The sequence below is a fragment of the Sinohyriopsis cumingii genome, chromosome 11 (assembly GCF_028554795.1).
Source record: "Sinohyriopsis cumingii isolate HCF-2022 chromosome 11, ASM2855479v2, whole genome shotgun sequence".
Taxonomy (NCBI): Eukaryota; Metazoa; Mollusca; class Bivalvia; order Unionida; family Unionidae; genus Sinohyriopsis; species Sinohyriopsis cumingii.
Genome location: NC_142971.1, coordinates 90,690,623 through 90,716,608, shown reverse-complemented (window position 1 = coordinate 90,716,608; position 25,986 = coordinate 90,690,623). Strand labels below are relative to the sequence as shown.

Below are 25,986 nucleotides of genomic sequence, written 5' to 3'. Positions count from 1 at the left end.
TGTGGAGGAAGTTCCCAATCTGGACATCAGATGTAATCATAAGTCTCATTTTTTAGTCAATGTGTTTTTTCAGCATTGCGAGAAAGTTCATATTTTGGCATTTTGACAAGAATTGAACATAAAATATGAGCTGCCCTTAAATAAACCTCTAATACATCTTCAACAATGCAAGATTTAAAAATACAAAAACTCAAAATACCAACTCTAGCATTTCTGCTGAAACCATCTCTGCCAAAGGTTGGTTGATTTTCATCCAAACACTCATAAGCCATCATGGACCAAAATGAATACCTTTTAACACTTATAATACTTAATAAAACTGTCAAATTTGGCTTTAAACTATCCAGGTTTGGTATAAGGTAATCAATTAACAGCTTGTTGTGTACACATGTTAGCTTTGTTATGCTGATTACTCAGCCACATATCATTGTACTGGTATAACATTTCCAGTAACAACTAGACTGGTTCCCAGTGGTCTTTTTAATGTGAGGATAGAATGCATAAGAAAATTTCATCTTAGAATTTTAAAAGTAAATTTCAGTTATAAAATGGTATGAGCAGTAGATGGTCTTTAAAACTGAGTTTTTATCTTACTGTTGGTAGAAGTGGTACATACTTGTTCCAATGCTGGAAGAGATTCAAACCCCTCCTGGGAATGGATGGGGATGTCACCTGATGATGATTTATCCCTCTTTATGTATGGAAACTTTTTGCTAAGTTAAACACTTGATCTGTATAGAGACAACAATCAGACATCCATCCATGTGTTCACAACAAGTGCACCATAGGCAGGTGAGGAGTGTCCAACAGGGCCTTCCTAACTGTGCCTTCACTTACCCACACCCTGCAACATATTACATGCTAAAAGAGAAAACTTTGCAAAACAAGAAATCCAGGAACCAAATCTTGGCAGGTATACTTACCCTAGCATGAGAACTACAAAAGGGAATATAAGTTACTGAATCATTGCTTGCTGGGCAGAGTGCAAAAACCCATGCAAATTGACAGCAAAGAAAACAGGAAGTACTCATATCAAGTAAGGACTGTGTGTATGTGTGCTTTGGAATTTTAATGTAGCTTTAAAAAAATTTCAGTCATATCGCTACGATGTCTGCAGTGTGGCAGTTTTTAGTGATGTCTAGCACTGGGGCATCATGCCCCATAGACATGTAGCATGATGTCCCACCCAGTCACATTATCCTGACACCAGGCCAACCAGTCCTAACACTAACCTCTTAATGCTGAGTGCCTAGCAAAGCAACTGTTAGTACCATTTTTATAAGTCTTTGGTACGACTCGGCCAGGGTTAAAACCCATGACCTCCTGCATCTGGGACGGACACTCTAAACACTAGGCCACTGGATCAGTGCCCTGGACTGGGATCCCAGAAAAGAAAAGCAATGCAATAGTATGAGGTAATGTATTAATACTATTAAACTTAAGCTTTCATTAAGATTGATCCTTAATTCTTGGTACAACTAGAATAGCTCACCATTCCCGATCACTGCCATCTCACCTCTGTCTGCGTGTGTTCGAGTCCAAGGCTCAGCTAGCGTGGGCATGTGGAAAAGCCTGCCAGTAGCTTTTCATGGGTCAGTGGTTCTTCCCTGGGTTTTCCAGGGTTCTTCCTCCACCAGTTATACTGGCCGCCATGTATAGCCTATATTGTGCTGAAAAATGGCATTAAACCCTAGAACAACAACAACAACCAATATACAGTAGCCTTCATTAATTTTATTTTTATTTTCACTTCCAAAAATATCATCTACATGTTTATTAAATTAATTCTTTATGTAACGGTTCTATTCTATTTTTTCAGGGGGCCCCAAGTGGCCGAGTGGTCTAAAGCATTCTCCGTTACGGATCACTGCCATCTCACCTCTGTCTGCGTGGTTAGAGTCTCAGATTCAGCCAATGTGGGAATCTGAGAAAGCTTGCCAGTAGCTTCTCGTGGGTCGGTGGTTCTTTCCAGGGTTTTCCCGGGTTCTTCCTCCACCATTAATACTGGCCACCATGTATAGCCTATCGTGTGCTGAAAAATGGCGTTAAACCCTACAACAACAACAACAACTATTTTTTCAGTTACATGCTTGGTGCTTATTTCCAGGGCTTGTTTCCAGGATGTTCAAATTTGTGCCATCTTATGAAATTTTCAAAACTAAAGTCAGTATTGAGTTAGATCTCACCATTGGTATCAACAGTGACCTCATTTAGTTGCTATCACTATGGCAAAAAAAGCCCAAGCTCACCAAAGGTACAAATATTCTTTCACATTCATTAAGCACATCCCTGTACATTCACTGAACACACCCTATACATTCTCTAAGCACACCCCTGTATATTTAATATACACACCCCTGTACATTCTTTAAGCACACCCCTATACATTCTCTAAGCACACCCCTGTACATTTAATATACACACCCCTGTATATTCTTTAAGCACACCCCTATACATTCTCTAAGCACACCCCTGTATATTTAATACACACACCCTTGTACATTTAATATACACACCCCTGTATATTTAATATACACATCCTTGTACATTTAATATACACACCCTTGTACATTTAATATACACCCCCCCCCGTACATTCTTTAAGCACACCCCTGTACATTTAATATACACACCCCTGTACATTTAATATACACACCCTTGTACATTTAATATACACCCCCCTGTACATTCTTTAAGCACACCCCTGTACATTTAATATACACACCCTTGTACATTAAATATACACACCCCTGTACATTTAATATACACACCCTTGTACATTTAATATACACACCCTTGTACATTTAATATACCCCCGTACATTCTTTAAGCACACCCCTGTACATTTAATATACACACCCTTGTACATTTAATATACACACCCCTGTACATTCTTTCAACACATTCACCATTCAGAGTTTCTTACCATACATTTGGAGCAACAGTGTCATTTTGACTTGTCCATGGTTTTGTCTCATAGATGGCCTCTCCATTGACCTTGAGCCATTGTCCCATCTGCCGCAGTTTCTCCTCATAAATTGGGGTTATGCGACCATCCTTAGTGGGCCCCACATTGATCAAAATATTGCCACCACAGCTGAAAAGTTAAGAAACAGGTCAAGGACAAGGTTATCCATTAAATTTAATGCCTCAAAATATTAAATGTATGAGCCAAATCAGGGTCTGACAAATGTCAAAATTTAAGACAAAAGCCTGATGGGCTAACAGGAAAAGAACCATACAAAATCGTAGCCATTTTAAATTTGGCAGCCAGAGGGGCTAACAAGAAAAGAACCTGTTAAGATATGGCAGCCCTTTTTAAATTTAGCATATTGAATAGTTTTGTTTAAAACAACTGCAAAACATTAATAATGAAATAATGCAGTAGCCCATTGGATTAACTAACTTCAGGACACAGTAGCCCTAACCTAGAATTCTGGTGGCCTCCATACCACAAGCAAACAATTTGTCAGATACTACCAACTTTTAACAGCTGCTATACTGAAACTGCAGTATTTCAACATTTAGTTTGTAATTAAACTAATTAAACTTAATTAAATTAATTAAACTTTGGTTATATAAAGGCGGTTTCAAAAACATTTTGCAATTTACAGTGAAATACTGGCTAAGTCTACTTCTGCTCAACATACCTAAAAAATAAAAGTGTGTGTGTATGCATGCATGCATGCCTGTGTGAGATTTGGATTTTTAACATAGCTTTAAAAAATGTTCAGTCATATCACCACCATGTCTGTAGTGTTGCAGTTGATAGTGATGTCAAGCACTGGGGCATCATGCCACAGACATGTAGCATCATGTGCCACCCAGTCACATTATCCTGGCACCAGGCCAACCAGTCCTAACACTAACCTCTTAATGCTGAGTGCCTAGCAATGCATCTTTTAGTACCATTTTTATAAGTCTTTGGTATGACTCGGCCGCAGATCGAATCCACAACGTCCCGCATCTGAAGCGGATGCTCTCGCTAATAGCTGGTATTTTGTTTCATCTGTAAGTGTACCCATATGGATTAGGTGGTTTAGCACATTTCTAGAATTAGGGTTTTGAAGTCCTGTACCAGTACCCTCCCCCCACCCAGCATGTACTCTGTGACGTAAAATTATTGTTTGAAAGTGAAAATCATAAAGGATGCATACTGAGTTGGAATGCCATTAAATATCTACAAAATCAGAAAACTAATTTGTTTAGCTTTTCAGTTGAAAAAAGGTTGTACCTTATGAATTGAGATAATAATTGTATTTAAGAGTTGAAATGAAACTTGTCTTTAAGGGCTGAGATAATGGTTGTCCTTAAGAGTTGAGATAATGGTTGCACTTAAGAGTTGAGATAATGGTTGCACTTAAGAGTTGAGATAATGGTTGCACTTAAGAGTTGGTATAAAGACTGTATATAAGAGCTGAGATAATGGCTGTATTTGAGATGAAATTATGAATGTTCTAAGGAGATGAAATTAAAGTTGTACTTAAGTTTTGAGATAATGTTATACTTAAGAGTTGAGATAAAATTTATAAATAAGAGTTTGTATAAAGGTTATATTTTATAAGCTGAGATAATTTTTATGCTTCAGCTGGTATACAGGTTATATTTACAAGCTGAGATAAATGTTCTACTTGAGTTGGTATAAAGGTTATACTTACACGTTGAGATAATTTTTATACTTGAGTTGGTATAAAGGTTATACTTACAAGTTGAGATAATTGATATACTTGAGAGTGGAATATAAGTTACGCTTAAGAGGCGAGTTGAAAGGTTGTGCTTATGAACTGAGATGATGAATGTAGTTAAAAGTTCAGATAATGGCATAATTAAATAGTGAGATAATGGCTGTACTTTAAAGTTGAGATAATGGCTGTACTTCAAAGTTGAGATAACGGCTGTAGTTTTGCAATTTAAGAATCAAAGCCTTTTAATTTTAAATGTTTGTTTTAAAAAAATGGTATATAACTTTCTAATTAATATATAAATTGTAACAGGATGTGGTGTGTCTGTGAATATGTGACAGTAATTACCTGACAGTTTCTGCAATCAGTGTAATGAGTTCCTCAATTTTAATAAAATCTCCTAGAGTGGCCTCCCTTCGGTAACCCCATGATGATCTGTCAAGTGTCATTGCATTCTCCCACTTTCTTGGCTGAAGCTTGCCTAGATAATTAAAAATAAATGTTTGATCTCAATTATTATTTGATACATTCTGATCACATACTAATACTCTTGAATCATAAATAGGTATAACGGTACCAATTGCGCAAGTCCAGGTGGGCAGAGCTTAAGGTGTATGGAACATTGTATTCAGAATTAAAGAACAACACTAGCTGTGATTGGTGCATTATGTAAGAGTTGTACTTTCTGTTTGGCTTAAAAAAAAGTTGAGCCTCTTGGCAACATGTGAGTTTGTGTTAATTTCTATCTAGATCATATTTTGTATTTTTTATGATTTTTTTAAAATATGGTACACATGGCTGAAAATGTGCTTGTTGTGAATAGATAACTCTTACCCCTGTCTAGTTCCAGTAGAGTTATCTCTCTTAAATGCAATGGAGTACCTGGTTATGTCATTGTCAAACTGACAATCTAGCATTGTTCTATATGACAGTGTGTGACATGCATGCCCAAGTAGGACAGAAAGTATATTTATTTCACAAAACATTAGCATTGAGGTCTATGGAAAAACAATTGGTACCGTGATACCATAAATTCATGTTTAACAAATAAATAAGCTGTGGCACATGCAAGTTTGAAAATTTATATTAATGAAAATGTAGAAATTACTGTAAAACATGTTATTCCATTGACCTTAACCTTTGACCTTTTAACCATCAAAATTAATGACTAATGTCATCAAGTTTTATGTCTCTTAGCAAACCTATGCTCCAAGTCTGATAACAATCCATTTATGCAACCATTAGAGATAGTAATTTCAAAGAAAGAGTCCAATGATAGGCTGATGTTAATCATCTGACTAAGTGCAGCAGTAATTGGTCAGTTGCATGCTGGCATACTTCTTGTCTTCTAAGGAGGTGACCTTTATTGATGTTGATGAGAATAAAAACAGACAAAGGCATGAAAACTACTATATATGCTCACTGATAAGTTACTACATCGATCCAGATCTGCTCTCACATAATGCATCAGCAGATCTGGGTCCCTGCAGATTATTAAGAGTAATCAGTAGAACAAACAGCATAGCCCCAGAACTGCTGGCACAATGTGCAATGGCAGATCAGAAAGATCAGTTTTACGTTTGCAGTTGGTCCCAACTTATAAGGAAATATATACTGTATATAATGCATTGCTTTCTCTTTATAACATTGTCCATATGAGCAAAAAATAAAATAGTAGGGATTAAAAGTGAAGTTGCTTTGCACTGTTGTATGTTCAAAAAAGAAGTGTGATTAAAGTGCAAAAGAGACTCCAAAACATTGTCATTGTTAAAGATTATAATTATAATGGTTCTCAATAGTGAGGAACTATAAATATAATGCTAAATAAACAAAGTAGTGATGAGAAAATATACCAATTGTATGGTATTTCATGACCATATCTGCATTATGTATTACGTAGAGGGATTTAATAACAAGGGACCACTATAGAATATTCAATGCACATACATCTCTTGGGTCACAGGTTCTTACTTCTGTTTGAAGACTGTTATCCTTATGGGTAAATCTACATAGATAATGTGTATCTTGGTGAAATTTCTTTCATAATATCACTGTCACAGGTAAAGTTTTTACTTTATTATCTGTGAATTTAACCTCAGGTCCATTGAGAAACAAAAGATTCTAAGGAAATGCATATTTTGTGGCATTAAGAGGGGATATTTGAAGTTTTTGTTAATATATGTAAATTCATTATTGCCTAAAATATGCATTGCTTTTTAAATCTGCAAAAGAGGTATTAAAAGCACATCAGTTACCTGGACTAAACAATCATAGACTAATAAAATGTTCCCTGGATTCCCAATTTATCATGCATTAAATTCTGTCTTGCAATGATCTGGTTAATTAATTCTTTACTGTATTTTTTCCAATATCATTTCAGCAACAACAACAGCAGCATCCTAAATAATTTAGAATTAGCTTACCTGGATTATACCTGTCCATGCAGGTGAGATAACCTCCATGTTTACACCCACAGTTGGCACCCCACCTGTCATTTGTTACCACAGTGTCCTTCACTGGGCTGTAAGTAAAAATGATGGCTTTAACACAAAATCATTATGTTTAAGTCAGTTATATTGCCACTGCAGGGAACCAAACTTCAGACATTTGATAATATTATTCAATAGATGAACACAGAATTTCAATATCAACAACATTGCCACCATCATTGTTACCAGTAAAGTGATACCTTCAAACTTGTCATTGACAGGCAAGACAATAATATAGATAATAAAAAATTCAATATACACAAATCAGACATTAAATAAGTCTTTCCAATTGCACTGATCATAAAGATTTTGTTGGTCATGAAAAATAGTATATATAAATATTAAAAAAATGACAAACAATTATGCAAAACTTGGACTGGTGTCACATAAATTTTGCACTGTTGTTTTGCCAATTTTATCTATATGAAAAAGGTAAACAAGTCCATATATAGAAAATGTGTAGACTTTATCAAGTCAGTATTAACAGTGGTTGAGTCTGTAAATAAAAGAATTTCTTCAACATACAACTTTAGGTAATTTAATGGGATAACTTAGTTCTTGAAAACTTCCTTCATGTTAATATTAGCTTATTGATACAGCAATAATATGAATATTTGTGATATTTTGCCTGTAAGCTGAACCCAAAAAATGTATGCATATGTACCAAATTAACTGATTTAAACAAATTTAATGACACAAAATTATTATAATTTCCAGTACCATGTCTCATTTGGTGCACATTTAAGACACTTACTGGTATTTCTCAACAACTCTTCAGTTACATTCGGCTATATGTACATAATATTTCTGGGTCAAATTCCATGTTTCACAACTTGCAAGCCCACATGGAATAACACAATGCTACCTATTGTGGCCATTCCTAAGTTCATGGTTACATACTGATGTTCCATCAGATAAAGCAGGGGTCAGCAACCTATTTTACAAAGTGTGTCGCCTTTTTCCAGATTAATTACAAAACGAACGAGCGTGTGCCACCAGTAAGATAGAAACACTGTTAAAATCAAGATTTTTGGCTGCCCTTTGTGTGCTACACAAAACTATTTGACATGCCACTTTATGGCACGCATGCCGTAGGTTGCCGACCCTTGGGATACAGCAACCAATCCGATGTAACTTCTTCTTGTTCACTCATTTGAAAGTTTCCATGTCTTTGGTCATGTGACTCCATTTGGGCATCCCTGCATTTTGTCAGTGGAAAAAAATTCAAAATAAAAATATTTGATGCAGGTAAGAAATTTTAAAAGTGGTCCTTTAGGATTGCCTCCCTTGAGAGGGAAATGATATATGATAAATAATGTGCTTAAGGGTAAGTTACATATGTCAAAGTAAGCAAAGTTACCTGTCATTGTAGAGCCAGGCCAAAAATTCCTTCGAGTTCCAGTATGTATCAAGACCATCGTCATCTCCATCCGACCAGACTATGTCTGGCTTGTAAGTGTTGACCAGCTCATACAATTCTGGCATGGTTTTTGACTGTAATAAAAAAGTACCGATTTTTCTTAAATAACAATTCTATAATTTATTAAAACTGATTATCCATACATCTTAAAATATTAATACTGGTAAAAACAGAACTCTATCCAGGTGAGTAGACATGACCAAAGTTATCAGCGGATGGGTTAAAATTTCTCTTAGACACAGACTGGCCACATACTTTCGGCAAATAACAAAAAGAAAATTATACTTTTGATACTAACTTTAACCTTAAGTATAAATATGAGGAATCTTGACTACAGGTGTACCAAAGATACTTTTTCAGGTGTACTAAAGTATAAAAACTTTAATTTTCTATTGGCATTAGCTGAAGTTTTGATTGTCAGTTTTGTATCTCACATTTAAACATTTATTTTTCTACCAAGTTTTGATACATCAATTTTAGTTCTTTAAACACGGAGTTGAGAAGAAATATCTGATTATTAAAAATTACATACTTACGGTATAGTCCCAAGCATGCCAATACTTATCATTAAATATCAACAAAATATGGAAAAATGTGTAGTGCATTTGTCAATGACATCAGATGAATGATGTCATAGGTTGGGATGAATAATAATAATAATAATAATAATAATACATGTAATAACAATAATAATACTCAATGGGTTTTTCATTTTCAACAAATAACATTGGCTTTAGTAATGTTTTCCATAAATAACCATTCATAACAATCTGAGATGAGGCAATGTACCATGCTCAAGGGTTTGTGAAGTAATAAGTAAGACAGATGGCTCAATAGATTACCCACCCGATGGGAGTTTGACTCTCTCCTGTCTGAGCCATCATGCTGTTCTGTTCATGGGCATAATTGGACTCTAATGTATGAGCCATCATGCTTCTCATATCAGGACTAGTTGGAATCTCTCTGAGCCATCATGCTTCTCATGGGCATAACAGAACTAGACTGTATGAGCCATCATTCTTCTCATGGGCATAGCTGGAATCTGCCTGAGTCATTATACTTCTCATGGGCATAGCTGGAATCTGCCTGAGTCATTATGCTTCTCATGGGCATAACCAGACTCTCTACTGTCTGATATATCATGATTATCATTTGCATCATTGGACTCTCTACTGTCTGAGCCAACAAATGCTTCTCATGGGCATAGTCTGACTTTCTACTATCTGAACCATAATTATGTTCATAGGCATAATTGGACTCTACTGTCTGAGCCATCATGCTTCTTTTATCAGGACTCTACTATCAGAGCCATAATGTTTTGCATGGGCATAGTTTGAATCTCTCTGAGCCATCATGATTCTAATGGGCATAGTGTACTTCAGAGCATGACAAGATTCTACTGTCTGAGTCATCATGCTTTTCATGGGCATAGTTGGAATCTATATGAGCCATCATGCTTCTCATGGGCACAGTTGGAATCTGTCTGAGCCACCATGCTTCTCATGGGCAGTGTACTTCAGAGCATGACAAGACTCTCTACTGTATGAGGCACCATGCTTCTCATCGGCACAGTTGGAATCTGTCTGAGCCACCATGCTTCTCATGGGCATACTTGGACTTCTACTGTCTGAGCCATCATGTTTCTCATGGCATAATGTACTTCAGGGTAAGTTACACATGTCAAGTTATTCAAGGGAAAATGTAGAATAACGATGACCAGTAGGCAAGAAAACTCCATCCAGCATGTGATGTTGTTGTTGTTCTGGGGTTTAACGCCATTTTTCAGCACAAGATAGGCTATACATGGCAGCCAGTATAACTGGTGAAGCAAGAACCCTGGAAGAACCACCGACCCAAGAGAAGCTACTGGCAGGCTTTCCCACGTATGCACACTAGCCGAGCCTTGGACTCGAACCCATGCAGACATATGTGAGAAGGGAGTAATCTGGAATGGTGAGCGCTTTAGACCACTCGGCCACTCGGGGCCCCCAGCATGTGATGTGTAGGAGAATTAAGTGTTAGAAATGGGGCTGGATGAGCATCTGTCATCCAAAACAGATTGTTTTAACTAGAAATATGTCTCTGTTGAAAGCAATATATAAACACAGGATTATTTCTCTCTCAAATGACATTAAAACATAAAAGATCAAGAACAGACTGAGCTTTTTTAGTAGATAAAATTAAATGACAATATCTGAAAATAGACCATCTAAGTTGATTTGAAAGCAATCTATTTATTGTAGTGGGCCATTAAAAAAATCCCAAAGAAGTTCCTGGTATAAACTGTACATTGCCCTGTTTTACTCAGTGTTTGCTTGGGTTTTTGTCCTTCTTAAACAGAAGCAACTTAGAGTTGTGTATTTTATGACTTCATATATAATTTAACAGTGGCGTTTCTCTGTGCAGTACCTCTCAAAGGAGACAATCCTAAAGGTCCACCTTTTTCTCCTCCAAAAACGTCCAATTTTAAAATTTCCTATCTGCATCAAAGCCTACCTCACAATGTGAGGTCACATTTCCACTTGAGTAAGATGACAGGTTTCATGGATGCCTGACAACCTATTCTTGTATATACATGCAAGAATCAGGAAGTCCCAAATCTGAGACTCCAGAATAGCAAAGAAAGTAAATAGTCCCTGTGCTATTTAGACCTATGACATAAAAGTACCAGTATGTAAACTAATAAAAGTTAGAAACACATTGTACATACAGTGACAAAGTAGTTAGTAGTAAAGTTGTTGGCTTTGTCTTGTAGAAACAGTGGGTTGAACCATTCAAACAGAGAGTGGTACAGTCCAAGCTTAATATTTGTCCTCTTCCTAATGGAATTGGCTAGCATACCTGAAAAAAAGCAGAACCTAGTGCATGATAAGATAAATTTAGGATGAAAAAGGAGCATATGCTCAAGTTATATGGAACCTGCACAAGGTTTTGACAGCAAGTCATAGTGAGTGTGTGCTCATGTTATATGGAGCCTACAAAAGCAAGTCTTAGTGTGTGCTCATGTTACATGGAGCCTACAACAGCAGGGTTTTGACTACAAGTCTTTGTGATTGTGTGCTCATGTAACATGGAGTCTACACAGGGTTTTGACTGCAAATCTTAGTGAGTACATGCACATGTGATATGGAACCTACAACAGTGGGGTTTTGACTGCAAATCTTAGTGTGTGCTCATGTTATATCAAGCCTCCAACAGCAAGTCTTAGTGAGTGTGTGCTCATGTTATATGGAGCCTACAACGGCAAGGTTTTGACTACAAGTCTTTGTGAGTGTGTGCTCATGTTACATGGAGTCTACACAGGATTTTGACTGCAAATCTTAGTGAGTACATGTGCATGTGATATGGAACCTACAACAGTGGGGTTTTGACTGCAAATCTTAGTTTGTGCTCATGTTATATCAAGCCTCCAACAGCAAGTCTTAGTGAGTGTGTGCTCATGTGATATGGAGCCTACAACAGCAAGGTTTTGACTACAAGTCTTTGTGAGTGTGTGCTCATGTTGCATGGAGTCTACACAGGGTTTTGACTGCAAATCTGGGGCCCCAAGTGGCCAAGTGGTCCAAAGCACTCTCCGTTACAGATCACTGCCATCTCACCTCTGTCTGCATAGGTTTGAGTCTCGGATTTGGCCAGTGTGGGTATGTGAGAAAGCTTGCCAGTAGCTTCTCGAGGGTCGGTGGTTCTTTCCAGGCATTTCCCAGGTTTTTCCTCCACATTAATACTGTCTGCCATGTATAGCCTATCATGTGCTGAAAAATGGCGTTAAACCCTACAACAACAACAATTGACTGCAAATCTTAGTGAATACATGTGCATGTGATATGGAGCCTACAACAGAAGGGTTTTGACTACAAGTCTTTGTGAGTGTGTGCTCATGTTACATCAGCCTCCAACAGCAAGTCTTAGTGAGTGTGTGCTCATGTTATATGGAGCCTACAACAGCAGATTTTGACTGCAAGCCTTAGTGAGTGCGTGCTCATGTTACATGGAGTCTACACAGGATTTTGACTGCAAATCTTAGTGAGTACATGTGCATGTGATATGGAGCCTACAACAGTGGGGTTTTGACTGCAAATCTTAGTGTGTGCTCATGTTATATCAAGCCTCCAACAGCAAGTCTTAGTGAATGTGTGCTCATGTTATATGGAGCCTACAACAGCAGATTTTGACTGCAAGCCTTAGTGAGTGCGTGCTCATATTATATCAAGCCTCCAACAGAAAGTCTTAATGAATGCATTCTCATGTGATATGGAGCCTACAACAGTGGGGTTTTGTCTGCAAGTCTTTATGAATGCATTCTCATGTGATATGGAGCCTACAACAGTGGGGTTTTGTCTGCAAGTCTTTATGAATGCATTCTCATGTGATATGGAGCCTACAACAGTGGGGTTTTGTCTGCAAGTCTTAGTGAGTGCATGCTCACATAAATGGAGCTCACAACAGATGGGTTTTGACTGCAAGTCTTTGTGAGTGTGTGCTCATGTTATATCAAACCTCCAACAGCAAGTCTTAGTGAGTGTGTGCTAATATTAATTGTGGAGTACCACAAGGCTCTATCCTTGGGCCTCTCTTATTCATACTATTTATCAACAATTTACCTCTTAAGATTGGAACTTCAATTTCTTCCACTGACCTTTATGCAGATGATACTACACTGTCTGAGATTGGTAAAACCAAAACAGTACTTGAAAATAACTTACAAGATGCTCTCAACAGACTTCAAGTATGGTGCAAGGAAAACAGTATGATCATAAATACAGAAAAAACGAAAGCCCTACTAGTTACAACACAACAAAAATGAGCAAGGCTAGATAGCGACAAACTCCAGGTTCTATTTGACAATGTGAGCCTCAATATGACCTCTCAAAATAAAATTCTTGGTGTATTCGTGGATAACAATCTTACTTGGTCTATTCACATTAAACATATTTCAAAAAAGGTTAACTCTTATCTTTGGCTACTGAGGAAAATCAAAACATACATTCCTCTTCAGTATAGGGTCATCTTTTATAAAAGTTATATTCAGCCATATCTGGACTACTGTAATGTAATTTGGGGTAATACCTCTAATTCAAACATAACAACACTTTTAAGACTCCAAAAGAGGGCTTGCCATTTAATTCTAGATCAAAGTATAGACAATTTTCAGGATGCAATGAATAATATAAAGATTTTAACGATACATGAAAGAATATTTCTTAGAAAGGCCAAATTGATGTATAAAGTATCCAGAAAAGACATTCCTGTCTATCTAAGCAATATCTTTCACCAAAGAGATGCAAATGGCACTCCACATTTAAGGTCCATAAGAAGAAAAAATTACATTATACCAAGGCCAAAGAAGGAATTTTTTTAAAAAAGTTTTCAATATACTGGTCCACTGTTATGGAACAACATTCCCAGTGACATAAGGCAGGCTCCTAGCATTTCATCTTTTCACAATCAATGTCTTAAATGGATGAAATCTTTAGAAAATTGAACAGTTCTAGTACGGTACAAAAAATACCACCTGCTTTTCTGTAATTTTACATCATTTTCATAGCTGAATATTTCAATGCAGGATTATATTTTATGTTTTATATATATGTTTATGTTTTCACTGATGCCTGCGAATGTGTTCCAGGCTTGATACTTTGAATTTTAAAATTACTTAATTATTTAGTGTCAAGCCAGACTCTTCACATGTTGTATATACTGTATGTATTGTACATAACAGATAGAAGGCCTCAAGGTAGATTAGTTCTGTAACTAATTGAGTTACCTTCTCTAAATAAAGTCTTTATTATTATTATCATTATTATTATTATCATTATTATTATTATCATTATTATGATGTTGTTATATGGAGCCTACAACAGCAGATTTTGACTGCAAATCTTATTGAGTGTAAGCTCATGTTACATGGAGTCTACACAGGGTTTTGATTGCAAGTCTTAGTGTGTGCTCATGTTAAATGAAGCCTACCACAGCCGCATGCTGTCTGTAATCTTTAATGATTGCATGCTCATGTTATATGGAGCCAACAAATGTACAATGTAAGATACAAAGGTGAGATAGATGAAACAGTTGTGGCTGGATTATGTAAAAAAAAACACGGAATATTTAGTGTCCAACCCTGTACAATGAAAATATGATAGACTAAGGTTCCTGCAGAAAGTATCAGGTGAATGGTATAGTTAAGGCAAGGCAAGACACAAGGCAAGACAGATTTTAATTTATTTTATCAAGTTAAATATAAGTCCCAAGCTTTATCATTCAAAGTTATAATACACTGAAATATAAATACATATGCCATGGAGATGGTGTTAAATATACGCTTGGGTAATTGTCCATCTTTTATTCGCATTTCCAACAAAATTTATGTATGTATCATGCATTGTTACAAAGTGTATCATGTTTTGTTACAAGGTGCATTATTAGAAAAGTATTGTGATGAATAGCCTCGTTCTTCCTGGTGTACCATCAGACTAGTATTGTAGCAAATATACTTCTTAGTGTACATTAGACCAGTATTATAATGAATATCTTTTTTGGTGTACCATCAGGCTAATATTGTAACAAATATTCTCCTTCTTGGTGTACCATCTGAACAGTATTGTAATGACTATGATTCTCTTTTTTGAGCACACTGAGGCCAGTATTGTAATGAATACTGAATGTCCTTCTTAGTGTGCCATCAAGCCAGTATTGTAATGAATACTGAATGTCCTTTTCAGTGTACCATCAGGCCAGTATTGTAGTAAGTACCGAATGTCCTTCTTAATGTGCCATCAGGCCAGTATTGTAATGAATACTAAATGTCCTTTTCAGTGTACCATCAGGCCAGTATTGTAGTAAATACCGAATGTCCTTCTTAGCGTACCATCAGGCCAGTATTGTAATGGATACTGAATGTCCTTCTTAGTGTGCCATCAAGCCAGTATTGTAATGAATACTGAATGTCCTTTTCAGTGTACCATCAGGCCAGTATTGTAGTAAATACCGAATGTCCTTCTTAGTGTGCCATCAGGCCAGTATTGTAATGAATACTAAATGTCCTTTTCAGTGTACCATCAGGCCAGTATTGTAGTAAATACCGAATGTCCTTCTTAATGTGCCATCAGGCCAGTATTGTAATGAATACTAAATGTCCTTTTCAGTGTACCATCAGGCCAGTATTGTAGTAAATACCAAATGTCCTTCTTAGCGTACCATCAGGCCAGTATTGTAATGGATACTGAATGTCCTTCTTAGTGTGCCATCAGGCCAGTATTGTAATGAATATTGAATGTCCTTTTCAGTGTACCATCAGGCCAATATTGTAGTAAATACCAAATGTCCTTCTTAACGTACCATCAGGCTAGTATTGTCATGAATACTGAATGTCCTTCTTAGTGTGCCATCAGGCCAGTATTGTAATGAATATTGAATGTCCTTTTTAGTGTACCATCAGGCCAGTATTGTAATAAATACTGAATGTCCTTCTTAGTGTACCATCAGGCCAGTATTGTAATGAATATTGAATGTCCTTCTTAGTGTACCATCAGGCCAGTATTGTAATAAATACCAAATGTCCTTTTTAGTGTGCCATCAGGCCAGTATTGTAATGAATATTGAATGTCCTTCTTAGTGTACCATCAGGCCAGTATGGTAATGAATATTGAATGTCCTTTTTAGTGTGCCATCAGGCCAGTATTGTAATAAATACTGAATGTCCTTCTTAGTGTACCATCAGGCCAGTATTGTAATGAATATTGAATGTCCTTCTTAGTGTACCATCAGGCCAGTATTGTAGTAAATACCAAATGTCCTTTTTAGTGTGTCATCAGGCCAGTATTGTAATGAATACTGAATGTCCTTCTTAGTGTGCCATCAGACCAGTATTGTAATGAATATTGAATGTCCTTCTTAGTGTACCATCAGGCCAGTATTGTAATAAATACTGAATGTCCTTCTTAGTGTGCCATCAGGCCAGTATTGTAATAAATACCAAATGTCCTTTTTAGTGTGTCATCATGCCAGTATGGTAATGAATATGGAATGTCCTTCTTAGTGTACCTTCAGGCCAGTATGGTAATGAATATTGAATGTCCTTCTTAGTGTACCATCAGGCCAGTATTGTAATGAATACTGAATGTCCTTCTTAGTGTACCATCAGGCCAGTATTGTAATGAATACTGAATGTCCTTCTTAGTGTACCATCAGGCCAGTATTGTAATAAAAACTGAATGTCCTTCTTAGTGTACCATCAGGCCAGTATTGTAGTAAATACTGAATGTCATTCTTAGTGTGCCATCAGGCCAGTATTGTAATGAATATTGAATGTCCTTCTTAGTGTGCCCTCAGGCCAGTATTGTAATGAATATTGAATGTCCTTCTTAGTGTACCATCAGGCCAGTATTATAATAAATACTGAATGTCCTTCTTAGTGTACCATAAGGCCAGTATTGTAATAAATACTGAATGTCCTTCTTAGTGTGCCATCAGGCCAGTATTGTAATAAATACTGAATGTCCTTCTTAGTGCACCATCAGGCCAGTATTGTAATGAATATTGAATGTCCTTTTCAGTGTACCATCAGGCCAGTATTATAGTAAATACTGAATGTCCTTTTTAGTGTGTCATCATGCCAGTATGGTAATGAATATGGAATGTCCTTTTTAGTGTACCATCAGACCAGTATTGTAATAAATACTGAAAGTCCTTCTTAGTGTATCATCAGGCCAGTATTGCAGTAAATACTGAATGTCCTTTTTAGTGTGTCATCAGGCCATTATTGCAATGAATATTCAATGTCCTTCTTAGTGTGGCATCAGGCCAGTATTGTAATGAATATTGAATATTCTTTTTAGTGTGTCATCAGGCCAGTACTGTAATAAATACTGAATGTCCTTTCTAGTGTGCCATCAGGCCATTATTGTAATGAATATTCAATGTCCTTTTTAGTGTGCCATCAGGCCAGTATTGTAATGAATATTGAATGTCCTTCTTAGTGTGCCATCAGGCCAGTATTATAATGAATATTGAATGTCCTTCTTAGTGTACCAGCAGGCCAGTATTGTAATGAATATTCAATGTCCTTTTTAGTGTGCCATCAGGCCAGTATTGTAATGAATATTGAATGTCCTTCTTAGTGTGCCATCAGGCCAGTATTATAATGAATATTGAATGTCCTTCTTAGTGTACCAGCAGGCCAGTATTGTAATAAATACTGAATGTCCTTTTTAGTGTGCCATCAGGCTAGTATTGTAATAAATATTGAATGTCCTTTTTAGTGTACCATCAGGCCAGTATTGTAGTAAATACTAAATGTCCTTTTTAGTGTGCCATCAGGCCGGTATTGTAATTAATATCCTCCTTCTAACATATTAAAAAAATCAATTTCCTTATGGAGCTGATCAGATTCTTACCAACAAGGTCCATCTTTGGCCCAACATCCATGGCATTCCAGTTGAAGGAGTGGTTAGATGGCCAGTTAGTGAAGCCCTCATGGTGTTTGGTAATCAGAACTATGTATCTGAAGAACATATATAGTCATTGATTTTCAATATCGATTAGTATACATATATAGTCATTGATTTTCAAGTATTGATTAGTATACATATATAGTCATTGATTTTCACTATTGATTAGTATGCATATATAGTCATTGATTTTCAAGTATTGATTAGTTTTCATATATAGTCCCTGATTTTAAAGTATTGATTAGTTTACTGCATCAACACTGCAATCAATCACTTGAAAAATCATGCTGGTGTTGACACTATAAATGGGAAAATTTAACAACATCATTTACTTTTAAAACTGAAGGTTTAAAATATTAATTTGACACTTTTGTAGTAATTTTTTAATTATCAATGCCAACTCTTCTGTACACCATTTTGCAAGACATGCATGTATTTGACATGAACAATGTTTTGAAAAGTGATTTTGCTCACTGAATTTGCAAACATCGGCAGTATGCTATTGCTGGGGAAACTTTTGTCTGTGGTTCGTAAGCTGGAAGACCATTGTGAATTTTAAGCTGGAAGGGTCTGCTCTAACAGAAGTAACTGATGAAGATGCTTTATAACACATCGTAAGATGGTTCTATTATTGTGGATATTAATTCATGAGCAGTTGTTAATACTGAAGAATCAGCTGAAGCTCAAAACTGTTTTTGTGAGAAGAGTTCTGAATTTGTTGATGGCTGATAAAAAAAAATAGACTCATTGAAAAAGCCAAACAGCTCATTGCCAAATGTTAAAAGAGTGCTCAGAGACATTTGAATGAGACTATGTCATGAAACATGGATTTATATTTTTTAACCCAACTCAAAAGAAAATAATAAAGTTTGGATTTGAGAAAATCAGCAGAGACCACAAATTGATCAACACAGACAAACTGTGAATGTAGTTTTATATGTATTGCTTTTTTTATGCAGAAGGCCCAGTTGTCCAATTACCTGTGCCTGATTGCTAGAGCCACTGTACATTTTTATGATTCTAAAGTGTTGACAAAAGTTATTGTCCACTACTGAACCACCTTTCTGTACATCAGTATTTGAGGTATCCATCTACTACATGATAATGTACAAGTACATAAATCTGCCACCATGACCAACTTCCTGAAAGAACAGTATACAAACTTTACCAAATTCTCTATACAGTACAGACTTGGCTCCAAGTTAGCTTTAGCTGAATTTTGTTTTATGTATATTTAATCTGCATTGTTTGTTAGTTTGGGTGTTTTTAATTATATGATGTGGGTTTTGCAAAATTGTATCATGTAGCTGACCATGTTCAAAATCAAGTTTTATTGTGTACCTGACAAAAATCATTGATTTTTTTATATTTTCTATAAACAACTAATACATAGTTAATATTTTTTATCTGATTTCTGAGCATGGGTATAATATTAGGATCATTATCAAATAGAAGTAATCATATTTATCCTGGTCTGGGTCAAGGACATTGTGTCTACCACATTCTTTATTATAAGTTTAGTAACAGATTTATGTATGGGGCCCTGAGTGGCTGAGTGGTCTAAAGCGCTCTCTGTTATGGATCACTTCCATTTCACCTCTGTCTGTGTGGATTCGAGTTTCAGATTCGGCTAATGTGGGTATGTGAGAAAGCTTGCCAGTAGCTTGTCGTGGGTCGGTGGTTCTTTCCAGGGTTTCCCCGGGTTCTTCCTCCACCATTAATACTGGCCGCCATGTATAGCCTATCATGTGCTGAAAAATGGCATTAAACCCCACAACAACAACAACAGATTTTATCTTGTAAACATTTGGAACCTTCTAGAATTAAATATTCCATCAGATAGTGGCTTTTTTTAATATAGAAAATGCTAACTGTGACCATGGCCAGGTAGAGGAGTATAAATCTTGTTTCCTGAAAAAACTATTCCTGCAATAACATCTGGGCAAAAATCATTAATAGTGTTGTATTCAGATTTTTTATTTGGGTGAAATTATTTATTATTCTCTGGAAATACGAGTGCTTTATATCATAATTCTTCAAAAGAAACATTAACTGGGAATAATAGTGAATTCAAACAAGGAAGCCTTGGATTATACTCCTGTGATTCAACAAAAGACTATTGGCATGTCTACACTTTACAGGCCATCACAGGCACATCAACACTTTCAGCTTTGGATATTTTTGGGGAATACCACTAAAGTTTGTTCAAAACTTTATTCAGTAAAACTTGTGTTAGTAATTCTATGAATATTTGGGATTTAATTCACATTACCAAAAGTTCTTTTACCTTTTCACTTGTATTCTAAACAAATAAATTATTTGCTGAATTTGGTTTTTGATCTTTTTTGTTATGTTTTATAATACCTCAGAGCCATAAAACTTATTAAAGATTCACTGAGGAGCAGATAACTTGAATCTGCCTTGCATTTGAAGTACAGGTTTCCACTGTATGAATATACCAAAAAGTGAATTCAAAATGGCATTTAATAGTTGGACAATCAGACCAAAAGTGTGTAGAGGTGCACTGGGAGTACTTCAAGGAGATGCACTGATGTACTCTTCACTAATAAAGAACCTTGTTGCACGACAGACTACTGATCAGACTTTTTGAAATATCCTTTATTTACCATGTAAAATAAACAAAATTTGATGCATTGTGAGTGGTCATGTTGAATTTTGCTTTATACCAGGTGTATTTAGATAAGGTATGGTCATGTTAAATCATGCTTTATGCCATGTGTATTTAGATATGGAATGGTCACGCTTTATGCCATTTGTATCTAGATATGGAATGGTCATGTTAAATCATGCTTTATGCTATGTGTATTTAGATATGGAATGGTCATGTTAAATCATGCTTTATGCCATGTGTATCTAGATATGGAATGGTCATGTTAAATCATGTTTTATGCCATGTGTATCTAGATATGGAATGGTCATGTTAAATCATGCTTTATGCCATGTGTATTTAGATATGGAATGGTCATGTTAAATCATGCTTTATGCCATGTGTATCTAGATATGGAATGGTCATGTTAAATCATGCTTTATGCCATGTGTATTTAGATATGGAATGGTCAACTTGCATTTTGCTTTATGCCATGTTTATTTTATCCAGTTATTGGCAGATGGAATTTTTTTTTAAAGTGTACAGGTCCATGCTCCTTAACAGCGAATTGTTGGTCCCTAATATAATTGCAGTATACTGTGGTACTAAATTATTTTATCCAGCTCATATATATTCTGTTGTCTTCACACCATTTACTGATACAATGTAGATCATGCTGCAGGTATTCTTGGATTGTGTTGGATTATGTTACTGGATATTAATCTGATGTGTGGAATGTTGCATCATCTGCATACAGTTTCAATTTTCTCAGTATAGAATGGCAGATTGTTGATGTACAGAAGTTGTAAAGTATATTAGGGTGTGTACATCCTAAATCTCCAGTCAAGCAAAACACAGAACCAGATGCATGTCATGTATGACCTACCATCCATACTTACTTACAAGTTGAGTCCCACTGCAAGCAGCATAGTCACTGACCTACAACTGCATAATGCTCTGGCATATCAGGCTCTATGTTGTTTGCTCTAATGATTACTTATAACAAACTGCATAAACCCAGATCTGCCATGCATTATGTGACTGCAGTTTTAGGTCTGTGCAGTTTGCAGATGGACTAAAACTTATAAATGATTGTAGATGGTATTTGACCCTGAGGCAGATGTCTACTGCTCAAAATAGTATACAAGTACTGTACATGTATATACATATTGTTGTTGTTGTTGTTGTTGTTGTAGGGTTTAACCCCATTTTTCAGCACACGATAGGCTATACATGGTGGCCAGTATTAATGGTGGAGGAAGAACCCAGGAAAGCTCCGGAAAGAACCACCGACCCACAAGAAGTTACTGGCAAGCTTTCTCACATACCCACATTAGCCGAATCCGAGATTTCAAACTCATGCAGACAAAGGTGAGATGGCAGTGATCCATAATGGAGAGAGCACTTTAGATATCTCGGCCACTTGGTGCCCCATATATACATATAAATACGCAAATAGCAGAGCTCTCTGTCACTGTTTGATTTTGAAAATGGAAGTCCATGATGACACTGCCTCCCAAAATGAAAGCCCAGTATATAGACAATGGTATACTCCATTTTTAAAATTGAGTCCAGGACCAGACACTAGAGATCCCCAGAAAGAAGGGACTGTAGACACCTATATACAATACTGATATATAAAGTGAAATAAATATCCACAATGAAAAACCAATATATTATCAAGTGTTATTAAGGTTACCTGTCCATAATGGACAATGTTTATGAAACCCCTTTGTTGTGTGTGTGACAGAATGTGGGTTAATACACTATCACACATGGTTGGATTGGGAGCAGGAGTTTTCATACATACATTGCAACAGGTGTTGTTTCACAGTATTGGTTGTTCATCTTTTCATTTAATTTAAACTTAATTATGGAACAGTGTAACTTCATATTGCCAGTAGCTGCATACCTCTGTAATCTGATAATTTCCCTCCTATGTCCTTATTTCAAGTGATGTTTCAGTTGTTCTGTACCGGACTAGCTTACCTTTGATTAGGCATGGGCAGAAGTAATGTCCCTACACACATTTATGTTTTGTGCATTCAACCTAAAACCATTCATTTTTTATCTTGTTTTTCTTATGGGTGACTGACCACCTGACCTATTATGTCCAGAGTTTAGTAGTCTTTAGTGGCCAGTAGCACATGTAAAACAGTTGCATGTATAAAAGAGGTATCTCATGGGGTACATACACAACCCAATAAAAACATAATAGTAATGAGTTATCAACATTTAATTTTATACAATATTGTGACTTTTAAAAAGGCTTACTTTGTAAAATATTACACATGATTTAATATATATATATATATATATATATATATATATATATATATATATATATATATATATATATATATATATATATATATATATACCACATACATTAAAAATAACATGGCATTTAAAGTGTTGATATAAAGCAAATTGATATACCAATACTATTGGTATATCAAATTGTGATCTACCCATGGCACAATAATATGAATATATAAACATTCTCACAATCGTCTGTAGTTAATTCTATATCAATGATAAATTTCCACTCATTAATCATTAGCGACATATGAAAATAATGATAAAAAGTATTAATAATCCCTGTTTTCTAAATGAATTGAATATGTATGGTACACAATTTCATCACAATTCTTTCTGCTTTCTGTTGCCCCCTCCGTTCTTATGCATAACAGAAAAAAATCTACTTAGAAATCTGGAGTGAGAGAGAAAAAAGATTAGTGGTGAATGAAAACCTTGAAATTGGACTTATACCAAGCAACCTACAACAATATGGTTTGTTGTAATGGTATGTGTGCATTTTCTTGGGATTTATTTATAATCAATGATACAAAGTTGCAAGCTCTGTCAACATTATACGGTAAATTTCTCGGTTACGTGATACACATAATGTGAGTATTTAATGTTTTGTTGTTGTTGCTATTGTTTCTTAAACCTATTATCATTTTCTAAAAAGTTATTAATGAAATAATTATATGAAAAGGCCTCTATCTCTCTCTCTCTCTCTCTGGACCATCGTAGCAAGATACAGGCGAAAATCTGTGAAAAGAGAGACGAAGAGGATTTTCGCTTTTGACATCCAGCAATGTCTCTGGACTTATGAATGATGGTAAAAGTTAAGTCAAACTGACCAATGGGAAAGAGAGAGAGAGGGCGAGAGAGAGTTTTATATTCATTGCTATTATTTTTAAAGCAAAATAATGACTTAGATCAACTGTACATATATTAAAATATTTTAATTATCTCTTGTTGTTTTGTCATTTTGCTTAGTTTCTATTCCATATTAATCTCCATGTGATGATACATGAATAGCTGAGCATCCATGTAGACAGCATTGCTACCCATGTATTTATAGTGCTCTACTTTCTTCATTAAAACTGTCTTTCATGCTTAAACTATAAGTGTGTATTATACTGATTTAAACAATGTGAAGAATAATAGAATCTCAGAAAAGAAAACAATAACTTATCAATATGCAAAAGTGATTGTGAATAGCCACAAAAAGAATAGAACTACATTTTGTAGTGGACACACTCAGCAGTGATGTGAGGAGTTCATTCACTCGGTCAATACACAGCTGCATTTAGTAAATCTGAACTTTGTTCAAAAGGCAAATATATTTATTTGCATGTGATATATATAAAATATATGTATAGTATATAGTATACCACTTGTATACATTTTTTATTAAAGAAAATGAGGCTTGTTCAGTTTCCTTTTATGAAAAATTTATACATCTTGTGGTATATCATTGATACAGCATACATGCTATACATATATTATATTCTATATATATATATATATATATATATATATATATATATATATATATATATATATATATATAGTGAAATCTCTTATCACTGTAAGACCAAAACCCTCTGAAAAATGGAAGTTTTCTATACCAAAATGTTAATTGTTTGCCTTTTTAAATTTAATAAAATAAACCCAGTAAAGCAAAACAGCTCTTCTCTGAAAATCACAAAAAATCAGTTGCAGGTTTAAATATGAACCCCATGAAACTAAACCTTTCACAGAGCATATAGCCAGATTTGATTTAGAGTTAGCCAAAGGGTGTATATGCATGAACGCTTAATACTTGTATATGGATATGTGTATACATGTTTTCAGACATACTTATAGTAAGATTCAGTACAACATAAGGGCATGGATTATAGGGCATTCAATTACTGCAGGCATTAATACACATGTATGTGTACTAACATACATGAGCCACAAGACAAAAATTATCATTGATCAAAAAAACAATATAAAATTTAAACACTCTCAAAACTGAAATTTTGATTTAGTCCAGACTGTTGTGTGTGTGTGTGTATATATATATATATATATATATATATATATATATATATATATATATATATATATGTATGTCCCCAAGGACTAAAGTCACTCAAGGGGAGGACAAACTCTCTCTAGTTTGCATTTCTTTAAATAAATACTTGTATTAGTGCGTAGAGACAGTACTATGGTTCCCATTAGATCTACCTGTGGAAGGCAATTAAAGTGTATACACTTACCTTGCACCTGATGCATTAAATATGTCAACCCATTGATCAGGATTGTAAAATTCAGCTGTAAACTTTGGAGCAAAATCAGCATATGTAAAATCTGGTGGATAATTGTTTTTCATGTATTCCACAACACTTTTAACTGGCTGCCCTTTCCAATACCACCAGAACCATTCACTTGCAAAGCTGGGAACTGAAAACACTCCCCAGTGAATAAATATTCCAATTTTGGCTTCATCATACCAAGAGGGCAGGGGTCTAGAGTCCAGAGAGTCCCATGTTGGTTCATAGTGCACAAGGCTGGCAATGGGCAACTGGAAATACAAAAAAAATATGCAAAGAAGTACTGTTAGCTTCCTGGACTGGTGTTCATGAGCTGCCATTTTTAATATGTACATGTACCTTTGTGCATGTGAGTCACATGATTTGTCAATGTGTAATTTTCACCATTTTGTTTAGCTTGGTGAATCATGTGGTGTCTTGCTACATTATTCCTAAAAGTTGGTAATCATTTATTACATACTGCAATACAAAGCTTGTATTTGATGTGCTAAATACAAATGGACAAATATTGATTAAATGTGATTCATTAGTAAAGTTTTAGAAAATTCCAGTTATTGTAAGAACATACTGGACAATTTGCAAAATGTGCAGTGCAACCAAACAAGTTTCTACTTATCTGAAAAGTACTTACAGATACTTACAAAATATTTCATGGTACAAAAGTCATAAAAAACACATTTTCTTTAAAATTAATATTGCTTTATTATATTAAAAAATTCATCTTCCTT

The 25,986-nt window shown here is 35.4% G+C and overlaps 1 protein-coding gene across 1 annotated transcript in view; it reads right to left on the bottom strand.

Annotated features, from left to right (window-relative positions):
* Nucleotides 1-25,586, bottom strand: part of LOC149788975 (alpha-L-fucosidase-like) — a 37,551-nt gene extending 11,965 nt beyond the window's left edge. Inside the window, exons 1-7 of the mRNA XM_089975131.1 lie at nt 25,205-25,586; nt 17,984-18,090; nt 11,302-11,432; nt 8,532-8,665; nt 7,106-7,203; nt 5,031-5,163; nt 2,927-3,097 (exon numbers count right to left, since the gene is read on the bottom strand). Coding sequence (XP_089831257.1) covers nt 2,927-3,097; nt 5,031-5,163; nt 7,106-7,203; nt 8,532-8,665; nt 11,302-11,432; nt 17,984-18,090; nt 25,205-25,578 — 1,148 coding nt within the window. The 5' untranslated portion in view covers nt 25,579-25,586. The remainder of the gene's footprint in view (nt 1-2,926; nt 3,098-5,030; nt 5,164-7,105; nt 7,204-8,531; nt 8,666-11,301; nt 11,433-17,983; nt 18,091-25,204) is intronic.
* Between the last annotated feature and the right edge of the window lie 400 nt (nt 25,587-25,986).